Genomic DNA, 20068 nt, shown 5'->3' on the forward strand with positions numbered 1-20068 from the left:
TGCATTGTGGGTAAGAGTTGGCAAACAGCAGCGATATTGAGCTAGCGCTTAGCTCGCTGTGTTATTTGAACGAATCAACCGTATAACTGATTAGCTAGACGCCTTTCGTGTGATCTTGAATATAGTTGAACACCCCCTCCGCTCTTTTCCGGTCAAACAAACAACACAGCGAAGAGGTGTGGCCACGGCTGGAGCCAAAATGGCAACGACGGGACGCCAGTTTCTCACTTCGCACTGATTCACTTCACTGAACGTTAGCTTGACTAGCTAGCTCAACGAGGAACTATCAGAGAGACGGAAACCCGGGGACGGTTGAATATGGCTGAACTTGAACAACACGAAGGAGAGCAGGTATCGTGAACTACCGTTAGAGCATATTTCAGCTATTTTAAGACTCAATTTGTTGAAACCTGAGACGTGTTTAACATGAACGAACTCTGTTTTGACAGGACATTGAGAGGAAAATTGAGGAGACGAGGCAGAGATTCAAGAATGAGTTGCTCCAAGGTAACAGTTTGTTATGAAGAAGCTGGAATTAACCTGCACCATGACAAGTCACTTTGCTTTGTTTTTGAATGACTTTGAGGGCATTGCCAGCTTCAGAAACTTAATTATTGTAGGTTAACTGCACGAGTCAGCTGTTGCCTTACTTTGACATGTTGATAACATCATGACCTATTTGCACAGAGCCCAGATAAGCTCCAACAGATAACTAACCTAGCTAACGTTAGCTCTGTGTTGCCACATGTAGCGTGCAGTTTTGACTATTACAGCCCTTTGCTATGACGTTATGGCCTCAGTTACAGTACAGTATGCTAATATATGACTTTATCAGCTTCCAATAATAGAAAAGTCAGTGTGGTTGAAAGTGAAACTTTGTGCTTGACTTCTTTAAATTTGGACTGTCATGTGATCCGAGCCTTTGTGTTGTGTTTACAGACTCAACAGATAAATATGACTCCAGAGATGTTGAAAGACTTGAGAAAGATGATGCTCTGGTGGAGGGCTACCTGCAGTGGAGACTTTATGTTATCGATGACACCTTGAAAATGATTGATGAAAGTCTTCAGTGGAGAAAAGAATATGGTTTGAATGGTAAGAAATCATGCTGAGTGGTTTTTAATATGGAGTGTGCAGTGTCACTTAAAAGTAGGCATCCTTTCTGATAGTAGTGCAAGTTTGGGTCCGTAAATTTTCCCTCTGTTTCTTACTTTTAATAAAGTTGAGCGCATTTTTATTTATTTACAAAACCCTCTTTTCCTCTTTCTCAAATGTCAAATGATGTCAAAACAGATGTAGTTGTCCATGAGCTTTGCCTAAATAAAGTAGTCTAATGTGTTGGCAAATATTTGATTTTTAAATCAACAACTACATCATCAGATTAAACAAGACGGTTAATCAGAGCAGTCTTTAAATGCCATGTTTTGGGCAGTTTTTAATGACTGTTGGCTGCAGGCAGAGTTTGATCTGTGCCGAAATTGAGCACTGAAATTCAATGTCCAGTCCTATCTAAAAGCAGAAATATTGACATTGCCATATTTAGATGTTTACAGGCTTGCGACACATCAGTGGTTGTCTTTGTGCTTGCCCTGGGATGAATCCAGACAGAGTGGCATTGTGTGTTAAGCACCCATAAAGCCATGCATAGGCTACCCCCGAGAACAATCCCCTCTCGTTATGTTTGCTGAGGAATTTCTCAGAGTTGTTGTTTGTGAGGCTTTAATCCAGCAAATTCAATTTGTCAAGCAGTTGGTTTTGAGAAATCTGATTTATTCATGTCATTAGTATCCAGGGGCATCTGGGGCTGTATCACACAGGCTAAACACTGTCAGTATTTTATCACGCTATTGAAAAGGGAAGATGACAAGTAAATTATTTTTGTCAACTCAAGCTGTTTCAGGTTATAGGGAAGCTAGGATCCTCAAGAAATTCTCAAGAACTATTTAATAATTTTTAGCAAAAGACTTCCTCTAAACAGGAAAGGAAACTGTCCAGTCCTGGGCCACCTACATGAATGTTTTATACAATTTTATATACAGGTGTTGACCAATTTTAGTTATATTTTGTGCCTGTGATGACTGATCTGCAAGAATGCAACACGATGACTTCGCTGAGTGTTGCTCAGACATGAAGAAAATTCAAAGATTACGACAATTTTTTTTTTTTTTTTTTAAAAAGTCTAATTTAAGTATTTGATGCTGTCTTTAATTAGTTAAATTCAGATTTCTAATAGTCTCAAAAAGGAAGCTCACAAGCCACCTTTGACTTCAATGCCATGTTCTTTATAGCCAGTATTTTTATTTCATAATGAAATGTGTGTTTGCTGGCATGTTTCAGATCTCACTGAGAGCACCATTCCCAAATGGATGTTCGAGACTGGTGCTGTCTACCTCCACGGCTACGACAAAGAGGGCAACAAGCTCTGTATGTACATGCTTTATTACAGACCTACTTACAGTAAACACTTCCTACTTAGCCTTTCTTTAATTGTCAGACAAGATAATATCTGTTCAAATAAGTGTGCTCCCATCACTGATATTCTACACAAATACGAAACTGCTAAAATTTTAATGAATAATTTTTGATCTCCGTTTACTGTTTTTAGTCTGGTTCAAAGTAAAGCTCCACGTCAAGGATGCAAAAACAATCATCGACAAGAAGAAGTATGTTGCCTTCTGGCTTGAGCGGTATGCGAAGAAAGAGCCTGGGATGCCGCTCACTGTTGTGTTTGACATGACAGAGTCTGGCCTCAGCAATATAGTAAGTCCAGAGTTTTAGTGATAATATGAGTAACTGTTTTTTTATTCTTTGTCATTTGTCTTTAATTTTGCTTCCAGGTCTCCAAGACAAAGCATATATATTGCATTTCTCTCCCTCCCTACAAAATGAGATTCACTGTTATATTTTAAAAAGACCATTTCCTTCCTGTGACTGTCATTGAAATGCTGTGGAGTATCCTCATTTTTCTTGCTGTTTGAGCTGTGGTCTTGCAGGGACTGATGCTCTTTAATGGTTTTACACTTCGGAGATTAAAGTAACCTTTAAATCCCGTTGGTCAATTCGAGTGGACTGTCTAATCCGTCGACTCACTGTGTCGCAGGCGTTAGCTCCTTGATAGAGCTCTCTGTCGGGGAGGTGTATTTCATCGGCTGGGCTCTCTCCTGGAGAAATGGCTCAATTAAAGACAAATAAACCAGCGCAGGCACGGCAGAAAAGGATAAATAGCTGTGCAACCTAAAAAAATGCAATGAGTAGATTAGAAGATCAGTTTGGAAAGCAGCCCTGTTGAGCCTTGTTGAACCACAGTAGGTGCTGGAGCAAGGGTAGCCAGTACGATCTCATTAAGGCTTGGGAGTGAGTCTCCTGCATAGCAATGAGGCTTCTAGCCAATTATGGAGCCCAGCCAGGGTATAGGGGCTGTATATATTGACATATTGGTTGTTTGCCTGATGATTAACATAAAAAAGTAAGGGGAACATTAATCATATTCACTTAAAGAATGATTTTAAAGTGTGGCAGAACCTTTCACCTGGATGTGTGGTGTATAGATAAGATTTATCATATGTATTTAATTTGTTAGCCATGATTAGATTTTGTAGCACTATCTTAAGTGTAGGTAAGATTATCTATTGAATCAGAAGCCCTTTATTATTTAAGTGGAGAAAATGCATTTAAGTCTAAGCCATTTATCTTAACTGTCTCTCTCTTTATGTGTTTTTTTAGGAAGATTGTCTCCTTGAAATAATTAAGTTGTTAGATATAGGCTATGCAATCAAATGGTGATAAAACAGCATATAACAGCAGGTTATATATTTTGCAAATGGTTCATAACAAAATTCAAACACTTGACGTGATTTACTCAAGTCTGTCTCATATGTAGTATTTAAGAGGAATTGAGCAGGTCATCACAAGAGCTAGTACGTTTTCATTTCCTCTTAAGTGGGTCACTTTAGATCAAGAGGCAATTAAGACTGTACAAACAGTTCTCCTTATTGAAAATCCATGCAACATCTTTTTATAGTTGAAGCCTTGTACGTGGTTTCACTTTTTAAATCCTTGTTTTTTTCCCACTCTGTGTTTCAGGACATGGAGTTTGTGAAGTACATCATTAATTGCTTCAAAGTTTATTATCCGAAGTTTTTATGTAAGTGACAAAACAAATATCTACCCATGTTTGTTCATATATGTTACATTCACCCATTAAATGTGATTTTAAGCTACTTTCAAGTCAAACCCAATTCTAATAGACAAGCTTTGTCCTTTTCTGTCATTCCAGCCAAAATGATCATCGTGGATATGCCTTGGATCATGAATGGTGAGAATGAGCGTCCTTTATCTTAGCAGTCCAAACAAACTTGTCATTTTAGTGTCCGTTAGAAATGATGCCTGATTCTGTAATCTTGAGCATAAACATGTCTCTGTGTCTCAGCTGCTTGGAAGATCGTGAAATCATGGTTGGGTCCCGAGGCAATCAGCAAGCTCAAGTTTGCATCCAGATCTGAGATCCAGGGATTCATAGACCCCGAGTACCTGCCATCTCACATGGGTGGAACGGTATGCTATTATGTCCTTCTGTGTGTGTTGCATTTAACATTTACAACTTAGCCTGTGATATGACATTAGATATCGTCTTAGATTGAATATGATAATATCATGTGTGTTGTCTTTTCCTGCTTTTAAAGGCTGCATTTCTAAAAATACCGTGATATTTGATTTTCTCCATATTGCCCGGCCCTGCCTTTATATTGTGCATTAATCAGAACAAATTCTAAATATGAACCATTTTAAGAGATGTATTTGTTACCTTGAGTGGTGTTTGTGCAACACTGGAATCTCAAGTATCGTTTTATTCGTAGTGCACATTTTTATGGTTGTAGATGCTCTCCATACTCTGACAGAATGTTAAGTAGTTTTGTGAGCTCACTGTTGACACTGAAATCTAACCTCAGTAAATAATTAACATCCGTTTGATCACTTAACGGAACTTCCCTTCCACATGCCATAATGCTCATTCATATGCAAGTCATGAGACTTTCTGTACTTATCAAGGACATTCAGCATGACCACTTTAATTTAACTTGACAATGTACACACTTTAAAACCATGCGTGTAGTGATTTAACTTATCTGGCTACATTGCAGGACCCCTTCAAGTACAGCTACCCGCCTCTTCCTGATGACGACTTCCAAACACCCCTCTGTGAAAATGGACCGATTGTTAGCGAGGATGAGACTGAGAGCAAAGAGGGTGAAATAGAGGGCAAAGATACCCTCGAGTCCAGCTTCAACTCTGAGGTTGTGGCAAAGCCCAAAAAGGTACATTTTCTTTCAAGTTTATATCTAATTATTATCAGTTCTTTGCAGAATGAAGAAGTGCTTAAGAGACCTTAAATTAAAAATATCTTCACCCTTGTACTCCTTTTTAATTTCTCTACAATATGAAGCAGGGCTGCTCTTTGTGTGTTGCGTAAGTCTCCACTTTGGCAGGACACACAAGTCAGCGGGCATTGTTTAATTGATCTCATTGTCTATGTGAATGTGGATGAGTAGGTGTTATATTCTTGAATAAAATTGGAAAATGAATGTGATTAAATTGTGCTTATACTAGTATATCAGGAGCATTGTTTCTGTTGTTATCAGTGTAGCCGATCTGATGTGTGATTGAGTCATGATTAATTCTGATTCTGGCGTTTCAGGCAGTGGTGTCCATCTCTTATAAGTGTGATATTTTGCTCCTGCTCTAATTAGATGCCCTATGGTCGGAGATTCTTCCTGTTTCGTCTTTCCCTCACTTTCTATAAATTGAGCCCAAGATTACAGCATGTAATCAGACCGCTCTGTGGAGACAGCTGTGAATTAAGTGGCAAGTAATGCCCTGATTTGGAAGACGTTAAGCTCTTGCTCATTGTCTGTGTGAAGGTGACTCCTAATGTCTCTGGCTGCAATTAAATCCTGCCAACAAAGCCCATGCATCACAGCCAGCGCTCTGCTTCTCTCATCCTCTCCTCCCCTCATACGGTCCACAGAGGATGTCAAGTCAGCTACTTAAGCCCTCCCCTGCTGCGGTGAGATTCCTATTCTCGCCCAACAGCAACACACAGCCCCAGCGTGCCCCGCCATCTCTGAAACTCCCCACAGGCCTTATCTTAAATGTGTCTGCAGCCGCTGTCAACCTCCCTCTCACTCTGGTGTCACCAAATTTCACCCACTTGCAGTCAGGATTGCAGCTTATGTTACATATTCTGCTCACTCCCCACAGGACAATCCAGCCCTCGTAATCTATTTAGCTTCCTTTCTGGGTAGCGGCATGCAAAGAAAGCCTGCGTGGAAATAGATGGAGGGCATTAAGGGGGTCATCCCAGGAAAAGCTCTGCAGCAGGAAATGCCTATTGAAGACTCGCAGAAAGTCGTGCATTGGCATTATATTGCTGCATGTTGTTTCCAACCATGGTTATTTATTCTTTTTGCTTTGTTGTTATTGAGTGTTACAGCTGTTGTTTACAGATATTTTATGCTGTTTTGCTGTCACAGTCAGGGAGCAGCAGATTTGGGGTTAACCCACATTTGATGTGACGTTGCTGTAGTTTATAGCAGCTGTTGAGGGTTTTTGTAGCCGGCTGCCTATAGGACACAAACTGTATCTGCTGGAGAGGTGCCACGTCACCCCACAGCTACTCCCATGAGCCTCCTAAGCCCCAATAAACAAACAGTGCACCCATTGTTAATAAACACCACATTGGTCATGCACAACAGATTTAGATTTGCGAAGCAGCGATATGCAAATCAGTCAAGCGTTTGCTTCAGCAGTAATCTACAGGCACAAGTTTGAAGTTTGTTAATGTTTGTTAATAGAATCACCTTACACTCGGGCATGCATGACTCCAGAGAAAATGTGCGTAGCTCCTTATGAAGGCATAACTGATTTAGTTTCATTTCCAGATACAAAACCAAGTAACTGTTGAACAAGCACTCCTTTCCTCTGAGGTGACAGACAAGATATCAAAACACTTGAGTCAGCTCTGTGGGAAAGAGGAAGATATTTTTCAGGTTAGCCTGAGAAACTAGTTGCACAACCATTCTGCACTGACACTGTATGGACAGTATGCTATGATTTAAGTGTTTGAATATGCCTGACTGCAATTGAACAGTCTCAGAGGGTTATAATAGTAGATCTTAAATTTGTCTTAAAAGGGTGAACTGTAGCGATTAGAGTTAATCCTGCTGGTTATTCATGTGATATGTGAGTATGTGTAAAGGTATACATGTTCTTATGCTGTCTGTCTGGAAACCTTACAAACCCTTCCCTTTGGTTAGAAGCTTGTTCATTCAAGGCTGTCGTGTTTTCAAGGTAATAAGACCACCTGCACAGACCTGACGGAAATTATTGTTTAATGTTTGCCGAAAATAAATCAAAAGCATCTCAAACAAACACAGTATACAGAGGAAGCTAAGGTTAGGTACTTGAAGTGTGAGGTTAATATGCTCAAGAGAAATTGAAATTAATTGTTATAACAGGTTACTTAGCAGTGTCTACTGTCTCCAGTTTCATCAGGCATTATGAATATTATTTCTGGTACTCTGCTGTGTCTATACTCGTAGCACTGTGTTAATATACCAGCCTGTCAGCTCTTCAAGCCCATCTGAATGCATTCCACAGCACTGCTTCTGATCCATCTTGTCTAAATAAACAAGAGACTCTCCCCCTTCCACCGCCACCGCCACTGCCACCACCCATCGCATCCTGAATTCCGCTGCGTTCCCGGCAGCACTGCACTGATAACTCGAATGGCTTCGGGAAAGCTAATTGTCACTCTCTCTGTTTTGAAACAAGGGCTGGAGGTGGTAAGACAGTGTAGGATCACACCCACACAAGGAGCTCAGAGTCCAGACGATTTCTACTGGCTGGGAAGGCAGGTGTTCTCACGTGACTCGAATGGTTGTGAGCGCACCTCCCTCACGGTCAACCCGCTGTCATCTCGACCCCTCACCCCGCCCCGGACCTCACTTTTCAATCCAACCCCCCCCCCCCCCCCCTAAATTGTATTGCATTGTTTGAAAACCGCAAATTTTCTGACTTTTGTTATGAAGGGAAACAGGCTAAATGAAGCTCAGCCTGCCTTTTGCACAACGACATGTGAACACTCAACCAAGCAAGACACTCATGTTTCACTGTAGGATCAGCTCAAAGAGCATGAAAAGCACAATCACTACTCCCAGTGAACAACATGACCTAACCTGAGGTCAGAACGTACAGATAATACTAATATTAATACTGCTAAGCTACAGTAGACCAAGTCACTAACACTCAGCACTAACATTTAACCATGCTTGCCTTTGAGGCAGGTTTTTAGCAAAGCCATGTGTGCCTTGTCCTCTTACATTATCTTTTACCAGCTCTGTGAATCTGGAGAGTGCTTATCTTCACGCATTTTCTTCCTTAATATGTACTGTATAACCAGTAGACACTCCTCATTAGCATTTCACGAAGCTTTCAGCTTAGGATAATGTCTTTGCATTTCGAATCTTAAACACAATTTGTAGAAATTTTGAATTTGAACTAATTTAAGATGTATTTTTTCATGGTCAATTTTAACTCTTTGTAATGGACTATAATGGTATAAGTGTTTGTTTTTTTAATTAATTTGTTTCTCAAAATAAATTGCCACTTATTTTGCTTTTTTTTGTCAATCTATAATGGAATTTGTTTCCATGGGCCTTACAGATATGGCCAAAGCTGCACCAGAACACTGTAATTTTAATTATAATATCTGTACGACACAGCCTGCTATTTCAATGTTTCCTTTTTAATTAAAAATTGGAGGATGTTTTACTTTTTTTTTTTTTTTTACACGCATTATTACCTAATTGTGTTAAGCTTGCTCTTTAAAAATGACAAATAAATAGAGACATTTCATCAGCAGCTGATTATCTCCTGATGTCTTCATTGTGGCAGTTGCATGACAGTCAGCTTTTAAATTAAGATGACATGCTGTGTTGCTTATCACAGCAAAGGATGCACTTCCCCTCTGAGTCACAAATGTTCCCATCACATGCAGAGTCCGCTCACCTTTGCCCCCTCCCCTCCCCTCGTCCTCCCATGATGTGCTCCCTCTCCCATCTGTTTTGCACAACATGTTGTGCCAACAGCACAGTGAAAGCATCCATTTCCCTAACCACTTAGTTTATTCATAGCGCTCATGCCAGTGTTTCACAATTTTTACGCTGTCAGCTGTTTTATGGTCATATGGTCTTTTTGTGGATGATTTGGGTCAAAGTTAATTGATGTTTTGCTGAAGTGAAAGTATCCACGTATGAGTGATATGACTTTTGGTCTGATTGAACTATTTTTGTTAAAGGTTCTTTGTTTCGTCCAAACAAGTCATGAGTTTATGAGTCTACCAGGAGCAAAGGTCAGGAGTTTTCATGGGGTTTCTCTGGAAAAGGCGCCATATTTTGATGACGTAACACTTCACCCTTATTTCACAATAACCACTTATTAATCATTACAGACGACTGTCAAGCGCTTCATTAACTGATAGCTTTCTCTGCTTGAAGGGCAAGGGTCAAACATTTTATTTTCATGGAAGGGGCCAGATAAGGGTCACGCGATTACATTATCAGTATTCCGAGTCTCTTTTCTAATTAAGCGCTCTTTGTTGTTTCAGGTGAATTTCCTGGAAGACAGTTTGAGGGCAGAGGACAATGATAAAGGAGAAACAAGCACCAGGACCAAAGGGGCCAGGAAGCCATTGACCACCTTCAAAGGCCCTTTGCTAGATGTTAGGTAGGCTGTTTGCTCATCTTGTCACTAGCCTGCACTTCACTTTGAGCTATTCATAGTCACATTACAGGGGTTTTATACACACTTATATGGATACTTTGCCGATTTTCAATCAGCAACCATGTGAGTAGTATTTGTAAATGAACTGTGGTAACCCTCACTCCATTTTACCAGCGCCAAGATCTCCCAGCTCATCTGCCAGCTCAAACTACAGACTGCACTTCCGCTTTTCTGTATGCCCGCCGCCACGGACACAAACACTATAGAAGCGAATTGAGAGAGAGAGAGCTGCCCCTCTAGTACTGATCAAATATGAACCAAGAATCTGTTACTGTGTAGCCTGTGTCTCACCTAAAATGTTTTTAGAAACAGCTTACTGTTTAACAGCTGAGATGGTGTGTTATCAGCCGGCCAGCACATTGTTTCCTGTGTCAAAATGGTCAAGCTCGCATTACGTCACCCACCAGTGAGAGCGTGTATTGGTCTGGTGTGGTGCAGTGCACAACTTCTGGTGGTGAAACTAAATGCCACAGCCATTTTACTCTGTTTTCTGACACAATATTCCCAATGAGGGAAATTCCCTATGGTCAACTCATTTTAAGTGTTTTTTTTTTTTTTTTAATTGAGAGCCGCCATAAAATCACACCTCATCCCATCTCTACACCAGAGTTCGATCTGTTTTCACTGAAACAAACAGGTGTGAAAGCCTTCAATCCTGTTCTCCTGGCTGCACCTTTACCCATCTGGGGTTGTGTGTTCACACATTGCAGCTTCCCTGCACTGCAGTTACAACACATTACTCCATCATCTGTTCCCAAGATTTCTGCCAGGCCCCTTTGAGCAAACCCCAAAGCTTGTTCAGGTGTTGCACTGTGGCTGACACTCCTCCCTCTCTGAATATATGTACACTCAGATGCCAATTTATTAGCTACACCTAGATAAAACAAACAAAAGAGGATAATAATAATAAGCAGTATTTATTTACTGCAGGGCTTTTGTATTACACTGCATTAGTTTAAGCTTGACGTTAACTGGCAACAGAGAGTTTATTGAGGAGTCATGAATTTTAATTGCCTTGTACATATTGACAGAAATCGTCTCTTCACGTTTCAGCTCAAAGCCTGAAGTTATTATTGACGTGTTTGTACCTTTATAGCCCGATTGATCTGGGCAGGAATTAAGGATGCTGCCAATCAATTGTTCACACTGAGACACTGGCCAATGATCAATTAACCCTAAAGAAAGGAGCACACGTCCCCCCTTGCACATGTCGTTAAACACATCATATGTTTTAATTGGATGTTCATTGAATTGCAAAGGGGGTGTCGACTTCAAAAGTGGCGTGTTGCAAAGGAGTAGAGCAGTCACATGATGCGGTTGGTTCTTGGGTAAATACTTAGCAGTGCATTCACACACTGCATGATATTGCTCCTCGTTTTCATGAATAATGTCCGTTGAATTCTGTTTTTTTAAAGGGTAATGGCTTTGATGTGAGGATTTTGACAGCTCCGGGCTGTGAATTATAGTGATAAACAGATTTAAATGAGCCTTAAACGCAATTATGTTTCTGAGCTGTGTTAGCCTTAATTCGAGGCTGGGGGCTTTAGAAGGGAGTAGGGGGCTTTGATCTTGTGTTTGCCAAAGGTTTCCAGAGCCCGAAGACTCACTCTGAGCGCGAGCAAGCGCCAGACTCTACAGCTGTTTTACTGAGGAAAAGAACACACGAAGACTTGAAAAGGAAAAAAAAAATACCTTTGTTCTTTGCAGTTTTAGTCCATGAAACGTAGCCAAGCTGCATCAGTGAGAAGCTTTATACATTTGAGGCAGATATTATAATCCATTTGCTTGTTTCGTCTTGGCAAAGTTAAAGTCCCCAGTGCAAAAAGTGTTCACTGAGGCTGAATCCATCAAATCACATACTATTTATAGCCAAGTTAGACTGTTGCAAACTTGCTTAGAAGAAGCTATTGAGTGCCAACAACCAACAAGGAGTGTCAGAGAGAGAGAGGCAAAGTGCCTCATCCCCAGATTTTAGGCTACAGATTTGCATTGGCTCTAAATTTCACAGCTTTGATGCATGATCAGAGCTCTACCCTGCTTAAAAGTGCTAAAATTGTATTGCATGTTTCTGCTACAATATACTCATCTGCTCTCTTTTATTTGCTCTCCTTTGAGACAAAATCAAAAACCAAAAGGGAGACATTTGATATTTGATGGTGTCATGATGGCGGCCCTTTTTTCTTTTTTGCATTAATTTGTCGTAACACAGTTCGTTCTCCAGCTACATGGATGGACAACTTATTTCCATACAGCTTATCAAATCACTTCATTTGAAAACAGTATTTGCATGAAGCAGTAATGTCAGTGTTCCATCATGGGCAGACGGTCACACTGACTAAATGCCAGACAACATCCTGCCACACAGTACAAAAGCCACAGATTCGTCTAAGGTCTCCTTCTTGTCTAATTTACAATCTTGAACACGTCTTGTTGAGCATCTTAGCATATTAATCGAGCCACCAGATGAACATTAGCTTGTCTGTTTTAGTGCATTAAAGGACATGTAAACGCATCTTCAAATGTCACTTACATTATACCATAAATGTTGGTGTGGTCCTTACTCTTAAATACTCCTTACACTGTCTGCTCATGACTTGTATGGTACAGCCCAGGTTTTTTACTAGGTGCGACAGCATTGCCACAGCTGGTATTGTTTTCACCGTGTGTGTGTGTCTTTGTGTCTGTGTGTCTGTGTCATCGTGCAAATTGTGGTCCTGGAGATAACTATTTTGTAGCAGGAACTACTGCAGATGTTTTCATCACAATAGCATCACAACTGTATAAGATACATTCAAGGGACTTTACAGGCGTGTAGTTGAAATCAAAATGAAGGCATAGTTTGAAGATGGGTGTGGTTCAAGCAAAGGGGTCCAGAAGTAGAAGGCCAGAAGTAGGGAAGGGACCATTGTCCCCCAAATTTTACGCCCCTGACCCCCATTTGTTTTAAGTTGCGAATAGCTGTATCACAGCTGGAACGATCCCGTCGCAAGATGATCTTTAATTTACTTTGTCTCTCATTCCCCTGCTTGGGCTCAGCCTGCGAGCTGCTGTCAATCAAACACACACAGCGACACACCCCTTTAATCACTGAGACAGAAAAAGAAATATTTCTGATATTTTTCCAAAGACCTTATTTATTCCTTTGATAAATAAACATCCATTTTTGCAGTAAAAAAGTTTTTTTTTTTATTGATGGTAAACTGATGGTCTTTAAACCTGATAATTACACCATTTAATTCCATGTAAGAGCACCCAGATGTGGCCTTTTAAGCCAACTGAAAGCCTGAGAGATCCATATGGGTCAAGAATAAGCAATAAGTCAGAGGCTTTGAGAAAGGTTTAAAGAAGTGCAGTCAGGAGCTGTGGAAGAATCTCTCCTGTGAGCTGCAAACCACAGCATGTTATCTCTGCTGGGGCCAAAGCTGGATTATTAACCGGGCAAACAGGTTGCTCACCTACTGGTATTAATTGTGTGTCGGTCGGTTTGTTGTTTTATGATTTATTGCAGATATGTATGGGCATGTGCAGCACAAAAGAACATTACCAGCTTAACGGTTAAGGCCGTTAAGGCAGGTCTTTCATTATTATTTATCTTGTCTTGCTGCCATGTATAGGGTTGCTTTGACAAAACATTGGTTAAAGTGAAAAATAAAACAGATGGTTGTGATAATGTAAACAAGCTTGATGTAAATTCTGTATTTTAAAGTATACTTTAGTTTTATTTTTGGCTGTAAAATACTGCCTCTACAACATCCTTAAGGAAAGACTCGCTGAAGCAGACAATTAAAGTGATGTGTAGCAGGACAAGCTACAAGTCCTCAGATAATCATACCACACAGACAGCGAGGTAGAGAAATAGTAGCAGCCCAGTCTCTATTAATAAGACACCTAAGAAAGAAACAACAAAGCATTTTGTGAAGCAAATGGGAACACCTGTCTGCATGTAGCAGTTGTATCTCCACTGAAGTGCACAAATAGACTCTTTATAGTCTCTACTTTGCACCGTAATGTAGCTCCTGTCTCACAATGTGTGTTTTTATTCTCTCCCTCCAGCCCCGCAGAGGAGCTCAGTTTTGGCTCTGGAGAGACGGAGAAAAAGAGCCTCATTATCCTGAGCAATGTTACCAAAAATCAAGTGGCCTTCAAGGTGAGAGGAACAGCTCAGTGCTAAGTTGTGTGCTTAAGTTTGTGGACACAGCATGAGCTGACAGTACAACTGCTTTATGCTGCTATAATGAATTGAGGCTAAAAAAATTATTAGATTAGACCGATAAATCTGTTTGTTGATCAACAGAATATTAACATTTTCTCAAGTGATAAGTTATTGAAGTAATTTGCTAAGAAAAAAAATGACAAAAATTAAGTGGTCCCAGTTTCTCAAATGTTGGAATTTCCTGCTTTTTTCTATCATGTGTTACTGTGAAATTTCCCACAGCACATATGGGAATTTTCTGACATTTCATGGACTTAGAATTTATTTAATTAAAGCTGGGGTAGGTAGTTTTCTGGAAAAGAAAAAAAAAAAAGTCAAAGTTTCCATCTCCCATTTCAGTCATCCAGATAATAATTGTGACCCAGATTCCTGATGTTATATAGCACTAATTCTTGGGTGCTTTCACAGCTGCCCTGTTTGGTTCGGTTCAATCAAACTCAAGTTTGTTTGCCCCCTAAGTGTGGTTCGTTTGGGCAGGTGCAATCACACTTGTGCACCAAAACAACCGGACTAAGACCTTCTTGAAGAGGTAGTCTCGGACTAGTTGCAAACAAACTCTGGTGCGGTTCATTTGTGGTGAGAACGTGTTCCGAACCTCGATCCAACCCAACTGCAGTCACATGACACATTGTTTGGGTTAAACATGAGCATGTTACAGTCCTGGGGAATTATTAATGTGCACCTCCTCCTGTACTGCCTTAATATGCACATTCAGCACATCCAATGCATCAAAACATTGTTTTCTAGTTGGAGCCGCGCCTCGTTTTCAAACTGTATGGTTTAACTAAAATGAACAATGACAGCAATAAAGTCCACGATGACCAGCGCTAAAATCAACCTGTGTAGTTGTCCCTCCATTGTGACATTAGAAAGTGTCACATTTATCTTGCAAGTGTACTCTTCTTCAACGTTTGGTTTACTTCCTGGATTTTTCCCACATGGAAATTCTGACCAATCAAGAGCAGCGTTCACGTGCAAGACATTTGATCTGGTCCGCTTGTAAATGCGGACTCTAGGCAACTTTATAACAAAATTGGTCCCTGATTCTGACCAAAGCAAGCAAACTCTAGGTCTGAAAGCATCCTTAGAAGATGACTGTCCTGTTTGCCTTGCAACCTTGTGGGCCTGTAAAGCCCTTTGAGATTATAAACTGTGATTTGAGGCTCAGGCTAGCTAAATAAACATGATTGGATTCAGCTGTAGCTGTGAGCATTTGGCTACAGTTAGCAGAATTCTTAACTACTAACAACATTTTGTTCCCTTTCTGAAACACTTTGGCGATATTGGCATGTCTGTCATTGTATTTATTGTCAGACTCTCTTTTAGACTGTCTTTTTGGATTTGTCCATTTTCCTTTTTTGAGTTCCTTTGCAGTGTGGGCGGTTTTCCACATGATTTTCCGCCATAGAAGGCTTTTACCATCTAAAGGGGCGTGCATGTGCATCTGCATTTATAGAACAGCCAACAGGAATGTGCTCTTTCCGAAATGACCTGTAATTGTCCAGAGTCTCCCTTCAGGGACTAAATTTTCTAAAGCCTGATAACAGAGCCATGAGGAGATGCATGCGTCCGGTTTTCTTTTAGACCACTTAGATTACAACATGCTGTAAATATGGGACTTTTGCCCAGTAACGCAAAAACCTGCCTACCCTTCAAGAAGAACAACAAATATTATTTATTATTAAAAGTGCCTCTGGTGTCTCCACAGGTACGGACCACAGCACCTGAGAAGTACAGAGTGAAGCCCAGCAGCAGCAGCTGTGAACCAGGAGCTTCAGTGGATATAGTGGTGTCTTTACATGGAGGTACTGCACTTTAGCTCCGCACTCCACTCCACTCACAGATGTATCCGAATGCTGAACTTCAGAATAATCAAATGGTCCGGTCTTTTACCTTTCCAAAGTGCCAGCAGCCACTTTTCTTTTCCTGACATACATATTTCAAAAGTGATAAAAGAATCATCTCTCCAAAACAAACCATCAGACAGCTGACAGCGCCGTGCGAGTTAAAACATTTTATGGCCTTCAAGCACTGAAATGTCAGCTGTAGGTTACGATGTGCTGCAAATAACTCAGAGGAATCCGCACTACCTATTTCTGGGCTGTGGGGTTTTTTTCTTGCTTTTATGCTGTGGTGTTTCTGTGTTGTTTTTTTTCCAATACTGTCTTTTCAGCAGTGAATTTTAACAAGGCCCCTCTGTTTCTATTTCTGAGCCAAGTCAGTCAGCTACCTTGGTTTTGTTATTGATTTAAACAGCAATTTTAATTCTTCTCTCACGTTTACTGAAAAAAACAAACCCTTTCTGTTTCTGTTTTTTTTTTCCCTAATTATATCGTCTTGCGTTAAAGTCTTGGTTTATTGTTGCCCTGACTGTTTCTGTGCAGGTTCTCAAGCCTCTCCACAGGACAGATTTTTGGTCATGGCTGCTGAGATGGAAAATGCTGGATCACAAGAACTCGCGCAGTTCTGGAAAGAAGTCCCGAAAACCAAGGTCATGGAACACAGGTAGGCATCTTGTACTGCTTATTGAGACATGTCAGTAAATATGTGAAAGAATTTGTACACTCTCGGTGATCGTCTGTTGCCACACAGTCCTCTTTTACAGGAGACTTGCCGGCTGCATATCACCCTGATGGCCTCCGCTCATTAGTTTGTGACTTTCCCACAGATTGCGCTGTCATGTTCTGGAGAGCGCTAAACCAACAGTGAATCCTCTCAGAGACAGCCCTGTGGAGACAGGAAGCAGCGGGCAGCAGGAATTAAGCACAGTGGTGAGTTCTGGTGGAAGAGCAGCCCTGTTCCTCTGCAATACACACTATTCTTCAGTTACAGTGTATTTGTTCATTCAGATACTTATGGCCAGCAATTTAGATTTTGTATATTGCCATCACTGTTTTAAAACCATGACAGTTCAATATTACTTTGACTCTTAAAACAGTGGTTCCCAACTGTCCAGCCACAGGGATCCAGATTTCTCCTTAGTCATTAGTTCAGGGTCCACGCAGTTTAATATATTCAGCACCATACTTGTGTTTGGCCATGTAGTCGAGCTAGTTTGCTGTTTCTGTCAAGTAGCTGTCCGTTATTCACTCACTCTACAGCAGGAAACAGCACTTCAGTATGTAAGCTCTGTGCTGAAAATTCACTGTACTTCAAAGTAAAGTGTGTTTTGTACAAAACTTGACACGTTAGAGTCACTTCTAGTCCATTCAGAATGGACCCGTGACCCACTTTTGGACCACGACCCACCAGTTTGGAACCACTGTCTTTAAGATTAAGGGCCCTAAAATTTGAAACAAAGATGTTATCAGTGTTTTTTATGCCTCCACTCCTGCGACAGCCATGGTCGAAGGCATTATGTATTCGGGTTGTCCGTCCGTCCGTGAACTGGATAACCTTGAGAGAATTTCCTCAAATTTGGCACAAATGTCCACATGGACTCAAGGATGAACTGATCAGATTTTAATTGTCAAAAGTCAAAGTCACCATCACCTCACAAAACGCGTTTTTGGCCACAACTTAAGAATTCATATGCGAATAATGACAACATTTCACCCAAATTTCTAATAGGATAAAATGATGAAGTGATGACATTGTGTATCCAAAAGGTGAAAGGTCAACCTCACTGTGACATCCTAATGTTTTCTTACCATTATTCAACTTCATAATTCAGAAACAACAGGGAAGACACTTGGTCAGATAATGATTTGGTGACACTAAAGGCCTTTGTACACTGAGTCTGTGTTTTTTTTTGTCCGAAATTGTCGCACATCTAAAAAAAAAAAAAAAAAAAAAGAAAGTACGACCTCACGTTGTGTCAATCACGTTTGCACACTGAGTCCAAAACTTTCGTCAAAAAATTTTTGGAACAAGTTTGATTTTCTGCGTTTTTAGCATCTGTCAGAGCCTTTAGAAATGTTTGACCAAGAATCAGTGAAGGGCATGTGGCGGCGGGACACAACCGCAACGAGACAGAGGAATAGGACGCACAGAATAATTCCATAACTCAGACAGCTCACTTTAAACAGTTAGATAGTAATTATTCAGGTGGATGATGATGATGACAAGGAAGAGCATGTGACAAGGAGGGACGAGGAGGGAGTGGTGACACCCGGATAGATAACTCCAGTGGAGAGAGGCAAATGAGGAAATGCGTCTTTTAAGTTTGTCTCGAATTGCGAATTTTCACAACAAATAGAGCAGTAAAACGCATCGGAATCAGTGTGCAAGTTTCTGCGCGTAATGATTTTTCTTTTTTAGATGACAGATTAAAAAACACATCCAAAACGGACTCAGTGTGCAAAGGCCTTAATCTTTGGCTTCATACTTCATACATCGTTACTATTCAACAACATCCATATTTGAAGTATTGTCTATTGTCTACTGTCATGGCTACATTTGAGTCTGGATAGACATGGATATAAACTGCAACTTGACTGACTGGTGGAGGTACACAACCACGAGGTGGTAATTCTAGTTTGTATTTGTACAGTATGCTCCAAAATCCTCCCACACCCAGGCACTGGATGATAACTTTAACTGCACATCAGTAAGTATAACTTGTAGGTTGAGTGTGGGTTGTTTAGGTTGTAGATGCATAAACTGGGTATCTGGTTTATTAGCTTCTTAAAGTTCAACATTTTGGTTATTATTTGCTTTCCTGCACCGCTTTCAGACCTGTGTGATAACTTTGGAGCTGGAATAGGGAGGCAGCCTTGCTTAGCAGAAAAACTGGAAATGGGGGGGAAACAGTTTGCCTGGCTCTATCGAATGTTAAAAAATATGCTTTCCAGCACCTGTAACACTCACTAATTTACACGTTGTATCTCGTTTGTTTAGTCCACACAGTTACCCAAATAAAATGACCATAAAAGAGAGTGTGTAGCCTCTCCTCTGATTACCTCACAACCTCACGGTGACACAAGACTCTAGGAAGTCACCGCACTGGCCCTTTGTACAGCAGGATCTAGTTATAGCACTTAGCTTCCTCTAAAACCACAGGTTGTCATGTTTGCCTTTCTGTTTAAGTGTAATTTAAACAAATGAAATACTTCACGTTGATAATTTGCTTTTAGAGGTGCAGGCATGCGTATTTCTTAAGTGTGTAGAAGACTAGGCTGTTTGTTTCCCCTATACAGATAACCTTAAGCCTCCAGTCTTCATGTTAAGCTAATTGCCTCCCTGCTCCAGCTCCATACTTATCACACAGATATGAGAGTGCTATCAACCTTCTCATCTAACTCTTGGCAACAAACCAAATAAGCGCATTTCACACTATTCCCTTAATTTACCGTACGTCTCCTGCCTGATTTGTTTCCATGACTTTAATTCCGAGGGTGTTAGATAAACCAGGTCAGTGAACCCGTTTTTATCTCAGCAGCTCATGCGAGTGATGACCTGCAATGCTCGGTTGGAGCAGAAGATGAACACGTGTCTGTGGGTGCAGAAGGTTCTCATCGGGTTGGTGCTGGTCCTCGTGGTGCTGAACCTCCTGTGTCTCTACCTGCTGGGCACTTCCCAGCAGCCATCCTGACCTGCCACGGCTCCCTCCGCCCGCATCTGTCGACCACAGACGCACAGACGGTTCCAGCGGGGGCCACAGTTGACTACCTGGGGGACGGTCGTCCTGAGCTCTCTCCTTCCCTCGGGCTGCTGTCATGGAGGGGAGGAGGGCTGACCTTAGGGACATGCGAGTTGTTGTGGAGTAACTATATGAAGAGATTGTACTCGTCTCTTTTCAAGCACTTGAGAGGTAATACAACAGAGACACTTTTAACAATGTGACATGGAATCATTAATGTATTTTTTAAGACCGATCATGGAGAAAAAAAGTGTATTTATTGCGAAAGACACAATATGTAGGAAGAAGTAGTTATTTTTGTGATCCTAATGTACAATTTTTTATATTATATAAATCTAAAAATTATGAAATAAACCTTCTTTTGTCAAACTATCTCTTTTTATTCAGCATTATAACACTTTTACTTTTGTCAGAACATTTACTAAGAGCATCCA

At 40.8% G+C, this 20068-nt stretch overlaps 1 protein-coding gene across 4 annotated transcripts; it reads left to right on the forward strand.

The window, feature by feature from the left end:
* Positions 1–72: 72 nt before the first annotated feature.
* On the forward strand, positions 73–20003 carry mospd2 (motile sperm domain containing 2). 4 transcript variants are annotated; one of them, XM_049593682.1, is made up of 16 exons: positions 73–351; positions 450–507; positions 940–1095; positions 2338–2424; positions 2606–2760; positions 4084–4144; positions 4277–4315; positions 4430–4554; positions 5142–5315; positions 9665–9783; positions 13894–13987; positions 15762–15858; positions 16438–16558; positions 16722–16824; positions 18546–18602; positions 19431–20003. In XM_049593682.1, exons 1-16 carry the CDS (start codon positions 319–321, stop codon positions 19584–19586), a joined length of 1635 nt encoding a protein of 544 aa, XP_049449639.1. In that variant the 5' UTR covers positions 73–318; the 3' UTR covers positions 19587–20003. The 4 variants fall into 4 exon arrangements, with proteins under 4 accessions (XP_049449639.1, XP_049449640.1, XP_049449641.1 ...); XM_049593683.1 differs by having other exon boundaries at positions 19434–20003; XM_049593684.1 differs by lacking the exon at positions 18546–18602.
* Positions 20004–20068: the final 65 nt, after the last annotated feature.

Source organism: Epinephelus fuscoguttatus, linkage group LG13 (assembly GCF_011397635.1).
Source record: "Epinephelus fuscoguttatus linkage group LG13, E.fuscoguttatus.final_Chr_v1".
Classification (NCBI taxonomy): Eukaryota; Metazoa; Chordata; class Actinopteri; order Perciformes; family Serranidae; genus Epinephelus; species Epinephelus fuscoguttatus.

Bases quoted from the DNA above. Each gene is read 5' to 3' on its own strand.
- mospd2 (XM_049593682.1), top strand. From the start codon at position 319: ATGGCTGAACTTGAACAACACGAAGGAGAGCAG. The intron at 1,096-2,337 runs GTAAGAAATCAT...GGCATGTTTCAG, and splicing joins AAAAGAATATGGTTTGAATG to ATCTCACTGAGAGCACCATT. The intron at 9,784-13,893 runs GTAGGCTGTTTG...CTCTCCCTCCAG, and splicing joins GGCCCTTTGCTAGATGTTAG to CCCCGCAGAGGAGCTCAGTT.